At 25.9% G+C, this 14,466-nt stretch overlaps 1 protein-coding gene across 17 annotated transcripts in view; it reads left to right on the top strand.

Moving 5' to 3' along the window:
- bru1 (bruno 1) overlaps positions 1–14,466 on the top strand; it is a 406,895-nt gene that overhangs the window by 371,836 nt on the left and 20,593 nt on the right. For 5 of the 17 annotated variants that reach the window (XR_010843011.1, XR_010843012.1, XR_010843021.1 and 2 more), the window contains 7 exons: positions 1,604–1,720; positions 2,596–2,667; positions 2,866–2,895; positions 6,553–6,582; positions 8,211–8,237; positions 9,665–9,769; positions 13,378–13,554. Coding sequence is in view for 2 of the 17 variants with exons in the window: in XM_067045974.1 (XP_066902075.1) it covers positions 1,604–1,720; positions 2,596–2,667; positions 2,866–2,895; positions 6,553–6,582; positions 8,211–8,237; positions 9,665–9,769; positions 13,378–13,554 (558 nt within the window). In the remaining 15 variants the exon portion in view is untranslated. The remainder of the gene's footprint in view (positions 1–1,603; positions 1,721–2,595; positions 2,668–2,865; positions 2,896–6,552; positions 6,583–8,210; positions 8,238–9,664; positions 9,770–13,377; positions 13,555–14,466) is intronic. The other 12 variants (XR_010843018.1, XM_067045975.1, XR_010843013.1 and 9 more) reach the window with 11 other exon arrangements.

Here is a 14,466-nt window from a genome sequence, read left to right on the forward strand (position 1 = left end):
ACTCCATTTATTGATTAAACAGAGTAACTATTTCAATACTTTTGTGTTTCTATGGTTGTTATGGCAATAGATATGAAATTATGACTGTTGCCATAACAACCAAGAAAACAAAGAAATGTCTATTTTCTACTTTAGCTAACTTTCAAATTCTTTCATAGTTCATATCTTGTTTTTTGTTTTTTTTAAATTAATACTAACAATGAGAGATGGTTTGTTATTTCAAATGTACAAAATTAAATAATATTTGGAGGAAACTTTTTTGAAAATTCTGTATTTAAGCCCTTACACATTATTTCAATCATAATAAATCCTATTTTATATTAAAGAATAATTAATTGTACTCTAATATGAGGAGTTTAATTAAAATTGTCTGAGCTATTCAGGATAAAATGGTAAAATGTATAAAATCTATAATATAAAGTGGGACTTCTATTTAGTCGATTATAGCCAAAAAATGTCTGTTCTATCCCAAACTTATAACTACCTTAAAATGTAATTTAAGTTCTTCACAACTTTTCAATTTTGTGCTAGGTAATTCACAAACACACATAGTTATACACAAACCATTTTGCGAAACTCATTTATTTGGACTATCGGCACCTTAAAACTTATATTTATTTGAAAACTCTGATTCAAACTGTTTTCAATACTTCTCCCTACTTTATATTCCATATATAGGTAAGTGAAAGTAAAGGGAATAATTTCAAGATTATTTTTATCAGATTGATTATTAGAGGCATTGGTATATCTAGGGAAAATTGATCTCATTATTGATATAAAACTAATTGCTAATTATTATCATTATTGGTGTAAACTCGATGATGTTGCCTTGTTTAAAATGCTATAACTGCATTAGTTGAGCAAAATATGAATATATTTATTATCTTTTCACAGTTCTAATTTATAAAATAGTTTCTTAATCAATCTATTTTAGAAAGTTTAAAATTATATATAAAAAATTAAATTGACATTTTTGTACATTGTTCTTTATACTGTGGAGTGGAATGTGTACATTTGTCGAGTTGGATAGTGAATGAATTAAGTTAATATAAAGTTAATCAGCACTGATCCGTTGGGCATGTATCCCATGGATTTGTCAAAACATGAGTAGGATGACTCTCTAAATTGTCGTGGATACAACATCTGTTTATTAATGAATCATTCATAAGTGATGTGTTCGGTTGTGAAACATGGTAACTGAAGAAATGAAAACTTGTGGGAAATCGATTGTTAAGATTCGAGGATAATATTTGGTCCAAAAAAAAAAACTCACAAAAGTATATTACCCAATTAGCTTAAACTTTCACTAGCTGTTATTCACAAATTTTTTTTGTGGATATGAGAATACACAATAGAGTAGGGGTCCTTGCAGGTTCTATGTTTTTCATCCGATTATGAGTTTCTATTACCTAATTTGGTGTCAGGTACCATGTTTTATAATATTGAGGCACTCAGTCGTAAAACATGGTATCTTACATTTAGTGTGATTTTAAGATTTCATTACCCTTCATTTATTAAATCTGTTTTAACGTGAAAGTAGCTTCACTATATATAAATATTTTAATACATGTTCTTAAATTTGTATTATACACTTTGATTACAGGTTTACAAGGACTGGCTGCATTAAATGGCTCAAATCCTAATTTAAGTGATATTAGTTCTTCTAACCTGCAGGGTTTAGCTGCTCTTCAAGGTTTGGCAAACATGTCAGTTGCTAACGGTAAGTGTGGTCATTGTTTTGATATGATATAATTATCTAATTTGTATTTGTTCCAGTCACAGGTATTAATGGAAAGCTCTTATATATTATACAACTTATACATATTTTGTCCTAATGTAGGATTAGTATAATTCACTGAAATTTTTTTTAAATGATTATTATATTCCAAAATAATAATTATTATGGAGTTCTTTTTACGAGTTTTATATGTTGAAGTCTTACAGGCTTCAATAAAATAATAATAATAACTTAAGCCAAATAATTTAATCGCAATAAATTGTCCTTGCCCAGAAATCTAATTAAGTAAATCTAGATAATTAATGTAGTTTCACAATTAATATGGAGTGGATACAGTAGACTCTGACTGATCAAAACAAATTAAAACTAAAGGAGTTCGAATTAGTGAAAAATTCAGATAGCCGAACAGAAAAAAAAAAACTTTGTTAATAACAAATAAATATAAAAAACAAAATTTATGTATTAATAACATTTTTACAATTTCAATCATTCATTATTCAGTAATTAGCTTTTTTTCTACACCTCTGATCACTTTTTAAGTAGGTTTTTAAAAGTGTCCAAATTAAACTGTCAATATGTAGAAAAGGACTCTTTGCTCTTACTTTGCTACCATTACAGAAAACTATTGCCTTACTAATTAATGGGCCTTAAATCCTGAATTCTGAGGTTGGGATAAACCTGATAATTTAGGATGAATACTGACCAAATCATCTTGTAAAATTTTTAGTCAAAACAAGGTCCTTCATAAATTGTTGTGGTTGAGGTTATATTTTATTATTTTCATAGCTTCTGAAAAAAGAAAAAAAATATTTATGTATATTTATGCTTTTTTTTAAATATAAATTTTATTTTTACAGGTACACCAATGACAATGCAGAATTTGGTAACGTTAGCGGCAATGACAGGTGCAGGAGCTGTCTCTCCTAATGGTTAGTTACTCAATTAATCAATTATTACATTTATATCACTAAATTATTATACTTATATCATTAAATTATTAGTATAACAATTAATGCAAAACATAGTCGTCTTAAGATGGCTATTATTGATAAGCATATCGCCAATAACATTTAGTATAAAATTGCGATTGATAAAATGAATATTTTATGTTATTTATTTTTTTGTAGGGTCCAGTTCGTCTAGCCTGAGTAGTCCAGGTTTGTTTCTCTATTTCCATTGTTGAAAACAGTAACGGTTGTAGTATTTCCTAGTAGATTTTGTTTTTTCTTCTATTTTTATGTTCTCGAAAATAGCAGGTTTTATTTTGTTTAATGCATGGGATATTGATGTGTTTTAAAATAAAAATCAGCCAAATCTTTTTTTAATGAAATAATGGTTTGTTAATCACATTATTATGAACTTTTTATCTCATTAGGGTTCTGATGACTTAAATCTTTTCTCCATACATGTAAAAATAATAAATTAAAAATCTCATAAGAATAAAAAAATATTTATATTCTAACTAACAATTTAATAATAGATGAAGAGAGATGTATGTAAATTAGACTCAGGTTATGCTTAAGAAAAATATGACTAAACTGAAAAACTAATGTGATTTTAACATTAATATTAAAGAAAAAAAATAAAATCTAAAATCAAACATAATAACTCTTTATAATGAACAAAAAAAAAAAAATGAGGTAAAATGCTTTAATTGTGATTCAATTTCTAAATATCAGCATTTGTAATAAAAATAAAATGAAAAGACTGTTTATTTCCCCATATTGTTGAATGAGAGGGCCCTCACCGTGGATGAAATCTTTGTAGCTATCGTCTCCCACCTTGAAGTTGCTTACTTAGTAAAAATGTTGGAAATACTAGGCTGTTACTAATTCTGAATAGGAAAATAAATATATCAGAACATATGCTATATGTTACCATGAGGTAATTACATATATCATATAAATTATAACAAAAATTTGGTGCATTTTTCTTGTAGAAATACTTATCAACAATGTTAGCAATTATCTCAAACTTGTGTGCAATTAAAATATATAACAGACATATTTATCCATTTTATTTAAAAAATTGGCCGTGGTAGATACAAAATCCAATTCACTTTATCTTTGTTAATATTTTTATAATACATAAATAAAAAAAAATTATCATTCTTTAGGCTGATTTATATTTTTGGCACTCAAATGCTTTATATTTTTTCTGTAACTCATATTTTTTTTTTCTTTTTTGCACTCATTGTGATTTTTAATATTATGTAATTCAAATTTAGGCTTTTGTCGTGATCATAATAGTTTAGTTTGCTGTCAGTTTTTTTTTTTGTTTTTAAAATCAATTTTAAATATAGGAAGCAGTTTCATATGTATTTTAGAAGATGTAAAAATGAATGAGATTTGATGTCTTTTGAAATTCGCTCCTTCCCCTTTTCTGTCATTAATATTTTTTATTTTTGATATTGTGACTATCGTTATTTTTAATGCATGCCACTATTGTTGTAAAGGTGTCTAGATGCTTAAACTAATTTAAAATAAGTTAGTCATATTTAGTAAATTTTTTTTTGGTGTAGAATGATTCTTTTTGTCCCATACGGTAAAATTACACCTACTAAAACTGTACTGATAATTTTTTTTAGAAGTTTGTTGTATACATTCATCTAAAAATAACTTCTAATCATTTCAGTTTTATTAGTGGAATCCAAGAAGCAAATCATTGAAAGTACTTAATTACTTATTCGAAAATATAATATTTACAAATTTTCATGAGACTTCAAATCAACATATTGCTGGCAAAGAAATAAACAATCTGACGACTCAGTTTACAATGTCATGCCTTTATACTCTCTTAATAAGTTTCTCAGTTTTTAAAAGTAACAGGTCCTGTTAAAGGTGTAATTTTGCCTGCTATAATCATGTAGGCTGTAAAACCACTCTATTATGCAATTGCTTTGTTGTTTAAAATTTATGGTATGAATCTGTTGTGTGACTAAAACTAAAATATTTAGTCACGATTAATGTATATAGTCTCAGTGTTTATGCACCTAATATTTTTCAGTCTCACTTAGCACTAAATAGTGATGATCAAATGGAACTGAATGACCTAACACAATCGATTGTGATACTGATTCAATGCACATTTTAAAACAAATGTTATTTATATGAAACAAGCATAATTGATTTATTTTTTAAAAATTGAAAATATGTTCTAGAAGTTTGATATCATCCCTTCAAGATTTTTATTCTTGTAAATATAATGAAATTGCAAAATTTATGTCATTTTCATGTCAGAAAATTTACCTGTTGTACTGTGGAACCTCGATATAACAAGTCACTCTGTTTAATGAATTTTTTGATAAACCCGAGGGTTTTGTTATACTGTGGTTCCACTGTAACTTTTAATTTGTTCTCACTCTCAACTAGGACTAGTCCAGCATATAAAATGATGAAGAATACGATAAATGGAAATAATATTTTAAAAAATATATATGATAAACGAAATAATTTATGCAAAAAAAGAAACAATGTTTAAGATATTTTATATTTGGACAAAATTCCAAGTTTAGAGTTAGAATAAAACAAATTTTCACTTGAACATGAACGAACATTTTTTAAATTTTATATAAACAAAAAATAATTTTTTTTACTTGGTAATAAATGAAAAATGGAATAATAATTTGAAATGTTATTACATTTAAAAGAATAAAAATTATAAAGGAATGACAAAATTTTCAAAAGACTTTTTTAATAAATATCCCTTCAATGGGAAAATAATTAATTGCTGTACTTGAAAGGTTAACTTTAATTGCTATTAAATTTTATTATTATGATTGTAGTAGTGGTAAATAGATGTTTTGGGGAGTAGTTTAATTGGTTCTAAGATTATATTTCGAAAAGAGTATATTATTTTTTACATCCTTATGATAGTTATTTATATGGAACAAGTCATCTGAAATAAAATTTTAGATTTTTAACCCTTTAACTCAATATAGTGGATAAAGTAGAAAAGAATGAATCAATAGAAGAGGTTCAAGATGACAAAAATAAAAAAGGTGATAGAGTAGGAGAATAAAATGGATATTTCTTTATTTAGACTTTTGTATTTTAACATTATCCTTATGCTCGAGATTGAATTTCTTTTTTTTTTCTTTATGTCATTTTCATTTAGATATTTCAGAGTCCCCTTATTCCAAAATAAGTTGTTTCAAAATTCTCTGGTCTCATTTTATCCCATTTCTTAAGAGCCTCCTTCTTGAAAACTATGGAGCTGTTTTAAGTTAACAAACAGTTTAGTTACATCATGAATAACTCATAAAATTGAGAAAAAATAATCTGGGTTAGTAAATGGATATGAGTCGTTGAAGTTTTGTACAATATCATAGATTAGTCAATCTTGATTGTTAATTCTTACATCTTGAATGAATCAATTTATTGAATTAGAGCAAAATATATTGGTTCAAATTTATTACAAAATACCATTAAAAATGAAAGAGAGAAAATTTATTGTTATATTGTGCTTTGAATTGAATCTAACAGATATTTTTCTCAATATGAAAAAAAAAGCCACCAGGAACAGGGTAGCCCTCTTGAATTTTTATTATAACTTAGTTGCTAATCAAACAAAATAATGATCAATAACCAAATAATTATGGAAGAACTTTTAGAAAAGAGCCAAAGAAATACACAAAGCTACTATAAAAATATCAAACAAATTTGCATAAATAATAACTCTTTAGTGATTAAAATATATTTAATATAGTGCATTTAAAATATTGAATGTGTATATCGGTTTGTATTTATATGTAAACTTTTTATTTATCAATATATACAAAAAATATATATATTTTTTTTTTCTTGTTGTTTCAGCATTGTCAAGCCTTGCAGGTACGACTACAGGTTTGTTTAATTTTTTTTTTGTTTTGTTTTTAATAAAAATTGGTCATATAAATCGTTTCTGAAATTTTTATTGAGTATAATTTTTTTAAGTAATGAAATTTCTTTATATCTATTATATCTATCTACTTAATAGATTAAGTAATATAATAAAGTATCTTTTTTATGTATCTTAAAGTAAAATAAATAAGGAATTGACTATTTTAACTTTTTTTTTTTAATCAATCAAGTTAGCACAACCATCAAATGTTTCATTTTAGGAGGAGAAAAAAGTTAATCTTGAAGTAAACCATCAGATTATTTTAAAAAAAACAAAGAAAAATAATATGGTCCTTAAAATAGTAAACACCTTCCCCATATAAACTGTTACTAAATAATAATAATTATTTCAATTTCCTCTGTTTGGGCGCCAAACATTGAAATGCATCGGTTAATAAAAGGCTAAAGAGAGATTTTAATATAATTACTAGTAACTATTTTTAAAAATATTGCCAAATTCTATGAGTCTATTAATTAGTGTATAGTTGATCACAAGGCTGCTCAATTATCATTTTAACACTGATTACTCTTTTTAGTTAGTTCTACATTTGTTATTGTGATTCTGACAACATGCCCATTCTATTCTCCCTGATTTGAAGTTATTTTTACTGAATTTGGGTCATACAATCTAGCATTATATAACTGTCTAAATACTCCATTAACTCTCACTTTCTAGCCAAATATTTTATGCAATATTCCATTTTTTAATACCTTAAGGTCTTTTTATTCCTTCAATATTATTATGGCCATGATTCACAGACGAAATAACATATAAAATGCAATAATAGATTTGAAAATTCTAACTTTCAGGAGCTCATTGATTTCATGACATTTATATATATGGAAAAAGATTAAAGAATGTTGGCTTGTTGGTAACATGATTGATAATTAAAAAAAAGAATTAAAGCTTCTGAATATCAAATAAAAATTGTACCACTTGTAATGTTTCAATTTCAATTTCTAATACTCAATCTATTTTTACCTATAATTTTACATAAATCTATATTATAGTTATATAGTATATTATTGTTGTATAGGTTTATAATATTCGCATAGGTATATTTACTAAAGAAATTTTCATTAGTATTGGAAATTAAGTATTAAATACTATAATAATTTTACTATTTAAATAGTCTTTAATAATAATTTTACTGTTTGAATAGTCTTTTTTAGTGTAAAGATAAAAGTACTGTTTGAAAAATATTTAAGTTGAGATCTTCAACCTAGTTTTATATTACATAAGTTACTGACTAATAATTAAATAGTAATGTTTATATCATTTTCTTTTGCTTGGGCGCCAACTAATAAATGTATCTACACGAAAAATTGTCTGACTAAAGAGATTTAGTAAAATATCCATCATTATTAGAATTTATTTTCAAAAAATTAGCCTAACACTTTTTTATGGTTTTATTTAATATTGATATTTTAATAAATAATAATAGAAAATATTGTTTATTTGTGAGATCTACTTTAATATTTAGTAACATTTAAAATTCAGCATATAATAATGATATTTCTTTTTAATTTATAAGTGAAAACTAAAAATTGGTTCTAATAAATTTCATGATCTTCTTATATTTCGTCTTTAGCATTGCTCGGAAAGGCATCTACCTCCGGTGAGTTTTCTAAAACTGTCTGATTCACTTTCTGTAATATCCTTCTATTAACAATGTAACTTTTTCTTAATTTTTTTCTTTCTTTTTTTATACAAAAATTATTAGTTCTGTTTGATTTTTTTTTTCAAGATGCATGAAATAATAATTTAGCTTTCTAATCAAAATACCTCCAAAAAAGTGTCAAATTATTACTTCATAGTATCAAAATTTAAATATTTTTAATTTTAACGTTTCGAGCGGAACTTTTATTTTTTTAGATAATGAGTTGAATAAAGTTTTAAATCGACGACATTTTTCTTCCTAAAAAATATTACTGTGTTAACATTAATTATATATTTGTTAATACTTTTCCCTCTGTCCTGAGAGAGGGAGCATACATATTATGACATATTTTATTTTATTCTCAGATTCAGGGTATTTTATCTAGGTAAATAAAACACACTAAATCGAAAATAAATATCAATATCTAACTTCATTAGTCCTATAATATAAATACGAACACTTATAAAAACATTATAAACTAATAAAGATGAATGTAAATATAATTAGTTGTGAATATATTACAGTATAATCTATATTTTTATATTTTCAATAATTTTCAAATGGACATATATAATATTGTCTATCAGTATATAATGTACAATATAATATTGTGCATACAGTGTACAAAAGTTTAATTATTTTTTGTATTTCTTGCCTATTACATCTTAAATTAATATATCGTGTCATATTCATTACTATCTTAGTTACATTTATTTTTCATAGTTTATGGAGTGTTCAATATCTGGGCTGTAGATATAAACTTAGAATGCAAAAACAAACAAAGACACAAATAAAACAGATGATAATTATCAATATAAGACTGATTATTCGCTGAATTTACCTGAACATGGTCAACCATCATTTACTAATTATTCCCAGATGTTTTACATTTTTATTAAGTTTTATGTTAGGCTTCAACTTTTTATTTTGTGCCTTCTTTAAAGTTACTAGCTATAATAGTATTAAAAAATTATTATTAACTGAGTTAAACTTTTTTGCTTGATTATCTTTAATTATTGCTGCACGTATAAGCATGGATTACATCTTTGAGCTGTTATAACAGCAGGCATGTTACAGTTATTTCAAGATTTTTTAGATTCTAGTTTATTTTATTAATTAAGTTATTTAGATTTAGAAGGATCTATCAAGCTTTAGTTAGTTCAATTTTATCAGTATTAAAAAAAAAAAAAAAAAAAAAAGGAGTGTTAGTAATTTTCTATTAGAAGGCTTTTATTTTCTGGGTTATTACCGAGAAATAAAAATTCTTCATTTCTCGAATAATAATCTTAAATCTATTTTATCAGTAATAGTAAATATTAGTTAGCTCTAGTTTGTTAGTTATTAAATTAGTTTAGTTAGTCATTTTGCCTGCTTTTATTTATTAGGTGGACCTACAAGCCTGAGTGCTCTAAGCTCACTGAATGGTTACGCTCCTGCACTTTCCCTCTCTGACGCCTATCAGCAGTTTACTTGTATGCCCAAAGCCACAGGTTATTATCTACTTTTATTTTATTTTATTTCCATTTCCCACTACCTCTTCGATAACACTGCACATAACCTCTTTGGTATTAATTTCTTCGAACAAGCAGAAAGGTAGTCCTTGTTTAGTTCGATTGCACTTTGAAGTGCTTTTGAAGCTTCTTGATCACTGGTTACTTTATGGTTATAAACAAGTTTTTAACACATTTAAAATAAATCCAGTTTCATTTTAATCTGTTATGGTATTTTTGACAATGACAATCAACTCTAGTGACCTTTTGACTTTTTTACTCTATAAATTTCCTGATACAAAGGAAACTGAATAATCGATCAAACATTTTCCCTCAATCCCTCAGGATACCTAGTTCTAACAACACACCAATCACAGTTATTCAGTAATCAGAACGGCTACCTGGTTGCTAGGATTGATTTTCTAAATCCCACGACTCTACCATGACTTCTTTTCAATAATTAGTTGTTAAGAATATTTGATGTATTTTTTTTTTATTAAAAATATAATTATCTCCTCTGGCAAGGATTTCATTTGAGGTTTTTCACTCAAGAGGTAAAGAAACTCCCTCAGAAGATTTAGTCAGGTGTTGGACAAATAACAAATGTATTTATTGTATTATTCAATAAAAAAAAAAACTCCTATTACATTATAAAATTTTTTCTGTTAGAATTGATCGGTATTGACCCCTTCCATCACTTCTATTTCATCCTTGCATCACAAAATCAATTCACTCTTGTGTAATTTTTTTTTGTGAGTTGTAGAACATACGTATAAAAGCTTCACTTCATAAAAATCATCCAAAAACAGTTCTCATTGTTAAAAAAAAAAGTTGAAGAGCTTATGTTGATATTTTTATAATAGAAAACCAATGCTAATAGGGAGGAACTCATTTTGATTACTGAATACTTTTTTTGGTGTGCTGCCGTGAGCTCTTAAGTAAGTATTCTCAAAAATTAACCGATCTTATATGGCTTATTTTTTTTTTTTAAATGAAAAAATGTTCTGCTGTTGCTGTTGCCTGTTTCACAGGGCTACATATTCTGTTCATTGACCAAATTAATTTTTATGGAACTTTAGGTAGTTACAAGTCATGACACGTAACGGTGTTTCTACATAAATTCATTTTAGGTGGAGATTTGTGCAGTATCCTGCATAACTGTTTTACGAAAAAATTATTTCCTCAGGTTCGATTAATATGAGGTAAGATTATAAATAGTAAATTTTGATCATTAAATGTCCATCTGCAAATGATTTTTCATTAATCATTTATATATGTACAATTCCACTGCTTTTGGGGTCAAATTTAAAGTGAATCTGTCAATTCACATTTTTATTTTATATTACTTTTTTTTTTTTATTACAAGAAATATTTATGAAGATTTTAGGGCAAGAATATAACAAGCCACAAGATGAAAATTGTTCATTAGAGCATTATAATTTAATGTTTAGTGTAGTAACAAAGGAACAAATAGTATATCCTGCACTAATGGAGACTAAAAGCGAACAGACTCAAACGAAGGTACAGCTAGCTTTTCTATGGTCTGAAGCTGTGTCGCCATCAACAGTGTTATTTTATTCATAATTATATTTATGTTACGAATGAAGATTTTAATTACAAATAAAATAATAGGACCAATTTTCTATTACACATACTTAAATATAATAAATGAATATGTTGGAATAATGGTGTTAGACAAACAAACACAATAAATAGTTTTGTCGAAAAACAAAGGAGAATTTTATATAAGATTTTCATTGTCTTAAAAATTGTGGCCTGTCACATTCTTGCCACAACTCATTCATATATATTCTATTTTCAATTAGAATTCGTCCTAAAATAAACTTTTGGACTTGATTTTTTTTTTTTTTTGAGTAAATTACTAAACTAAATTTAATTAATATTTGTCAGACATTAGGTAAAACAAGAATATCAAAATCCTTAGAAATTTGCAGGAAATACAATTTATATAAGTACATAATAAACCATCCAGGTGACATGACAGAACAGAACTTTTTATTTATCAAAATGAACCTCATTCCTGTATTTTAATGAATTATTCCATTTTAATTTTAAATTTATAGATCTGACTAAAATAAAGTAAAAGAATATTATTGTAATAACATAATATTATTACATATATATTATCGTTATAATATTGTGAATATGATTATGATATATTATGAATAAATAATAAAAAATAAAATATTAAAACCGGATTATTTTGGTCAACATATTTTAGTGACCAATCTTTCAGTTAAAATTTTATTTGCTTAATGGTATATTAATTAGGCTATATTAAATTTTTAATTTGAAGTTAACTAAACCCTGTAAAATATTGTTTTCCAGATGATGTTGATTGTCAAAAATATCAAAACTTATGGATTTTTAATTTTTAAAAAAATACACCTGTTTCAGGACTACCTATTAATATTATTTTAATTTATTCCTTAATCTTATTTGATTTCATGATCTATTTGTCAATCTACACTTGACAATGTTTCTTCAATAGGATCCCTATTAAAAATATCCTCTTATTGTAACATTGAAAGGTTAATGTTTTATTAATTTAAAAAAACAAAAAGATAGAAAACAAAAAGCATGTTATAATGAAGTTTATGGTGAAAAGCACAAAGAATGCTTCTTAACAGAATGCATACTATTTAAGCATGAGGATATTCCATATGGAAATTGTAGATTGCTTGAGTAATTCTATAATTATAAACAATTGCTTTAAGCTTTTATAATCAAAAATCATCTTAACCTAAATATCACCCATGGTTATGTAAAAATTGTTTTATGAAAAATTTAAATTCTATTTATAATTTTTCTCATTAGAATAATAAAAAATGTTTTTCTCTGTTGTACTCTTGGTGCCTGAATTAGTTTATATCGAGCTTGACACTTTGAAGTGTTACATATTTTATTTTATTATTATTTTATTTTTTTTTAAATAGTAACAAATTTATTCCAAAGTTACTTGATAAGCATGGCCTTTGTATTGTTTTGCTTTTCTTAATTACAATTTAATTGACATAACTACAACTCCTGCGAACTCTAGTATTGGCTTTTCAGAGTACAGTATTTTAATGTGGAATTAGTATCTGTAGTTAAAAATTTTTGATGAAATTGAGTATATTTAGCATTTGAGTAAGTAATTTATTTTTCTTTAATTGCATTTTTTAGTAATCTTAATTAAAGTTTGTGACGATAGAGAAAAGACTTTGAGTGTCAACACTACTCAAAACATATTGACGTTGACAATTACCTGTCTATCCTTGTGGCGTTGTTTTTCCTCTCATTTTTCCTATCTTTTCAAACCCAATGTAGTTTGATTATTATTATTATTGTAATTTTTTTTTTATTTCTGAATGCCTTAAATATTATCATCCTCCCAATTTTATTAATTTCTATGCAGCTTTCCCTTGAACTTAATTTTTTTTTTTTTTAATATTTTTCTGGGAAGGGCATAAAGCAGCAGTAGTTTAACTAGTCCACCTAAATAAAAATAAAAAAAAATTTCTGGATACCAAGGGTACAAAAAAAAACAATTCACTTGTTTCTTTTTTGTTCGGTATCCTTTAATCATGGTATGATGGGTGTTCTAGTGTCATACAGGCCCGCTGGTAAACAAATAGAAGGCCCAGAAGGAGCTAACCTGTTCATATACCACCTCCCTCAAGAGTTCACTGATGCCGATCTAATAACAACGTTTCACCCGTTCGGCACTGTAATATCGGCAAAAGTCTTCATTAATAGACAGACAAATGAATCCAAATGCTTCGGTATGTTACTTTTAATTTTTTTTTTTTTAAATGTTTTTCACTCTGAAGGAAGATAGCTGATAATTTTAATAGTGAAATAATTATTTTAATGATAGATGAAAATTGGATAGTCATTTATATAAAGAAAAAAAAATTTGTTTCTTTTTATTCAATTGTAAACAAAAAAATAAATAAAATCATAATGTTTCTATCTTCATTGTTTGTGAAAAAACATATTCAGAATATAATTTAAAAAAATAGAAACAGTGACGATGGACACAATAAAAAATTGAAATTAATAACTTGTACTATGTTCTACTAACTTAACTTTTTTGTGGGAGGTAAGGTATCATAAATGTTGGATAATAATTTTAAATTGAACATAATGCAAGTTTTACTTTCTTTTTTTATTTATCATAATAGGAAATAACTAAGAAGAAAAAAGAAGAAAGAAAGGTTGTTGATTGTCGGAAGTTAAACCTGCTTTTACTATAGTATTGTTTTATAAGTTTTTAAGGCATTCTTTGTCATTGGTCACCGCCGTTGCCTAAATAAAACTTTTATAAACACTATTCCTTTTAAATAACCTTGCCATGTTTGTTTCTATGTGTTGCCCTGTACCAATGTTGTGCTGTGACCTTATCCTCTTGTAACTGACATTTACTTTACGTTTAAACAAAATATGGAAGGTATATGTAATAATACAATAAAATTGCTACAACAGACACCTGCTATTAACACTGATTGTTAGCATAATGTTTGTTTTATTAACATGAGATACATTATATATGCAATTATTGTTAGTAATTTGTCATATCAGGTCCCAGCATACTCCAGAAGCTTCTTCCAATCTTCTCTGTTTTGGGCGGCTGCTTTTCAAATAATAATACCCTAAAAGTTTTTCACATTCGATGCCATCCCATTGGCTCAATA

This window comes from Halyomorpha halys, unplaced genomic scaffold (genome assembly GCF_000696795.3).
Source record: "Halyomorpha halys isolate HHAL.00 unplaced genomic scaffold, Hhal_1.1 Scaffold300.1, whole genome shotgun sequence".
Classification (NCBI taxonomy): Eukaryota; Metazoa; Arthropoda; class Insecta; order Hemiptera; family Pentatomidae; genus Halyomorpha; species Halyomorpha halys.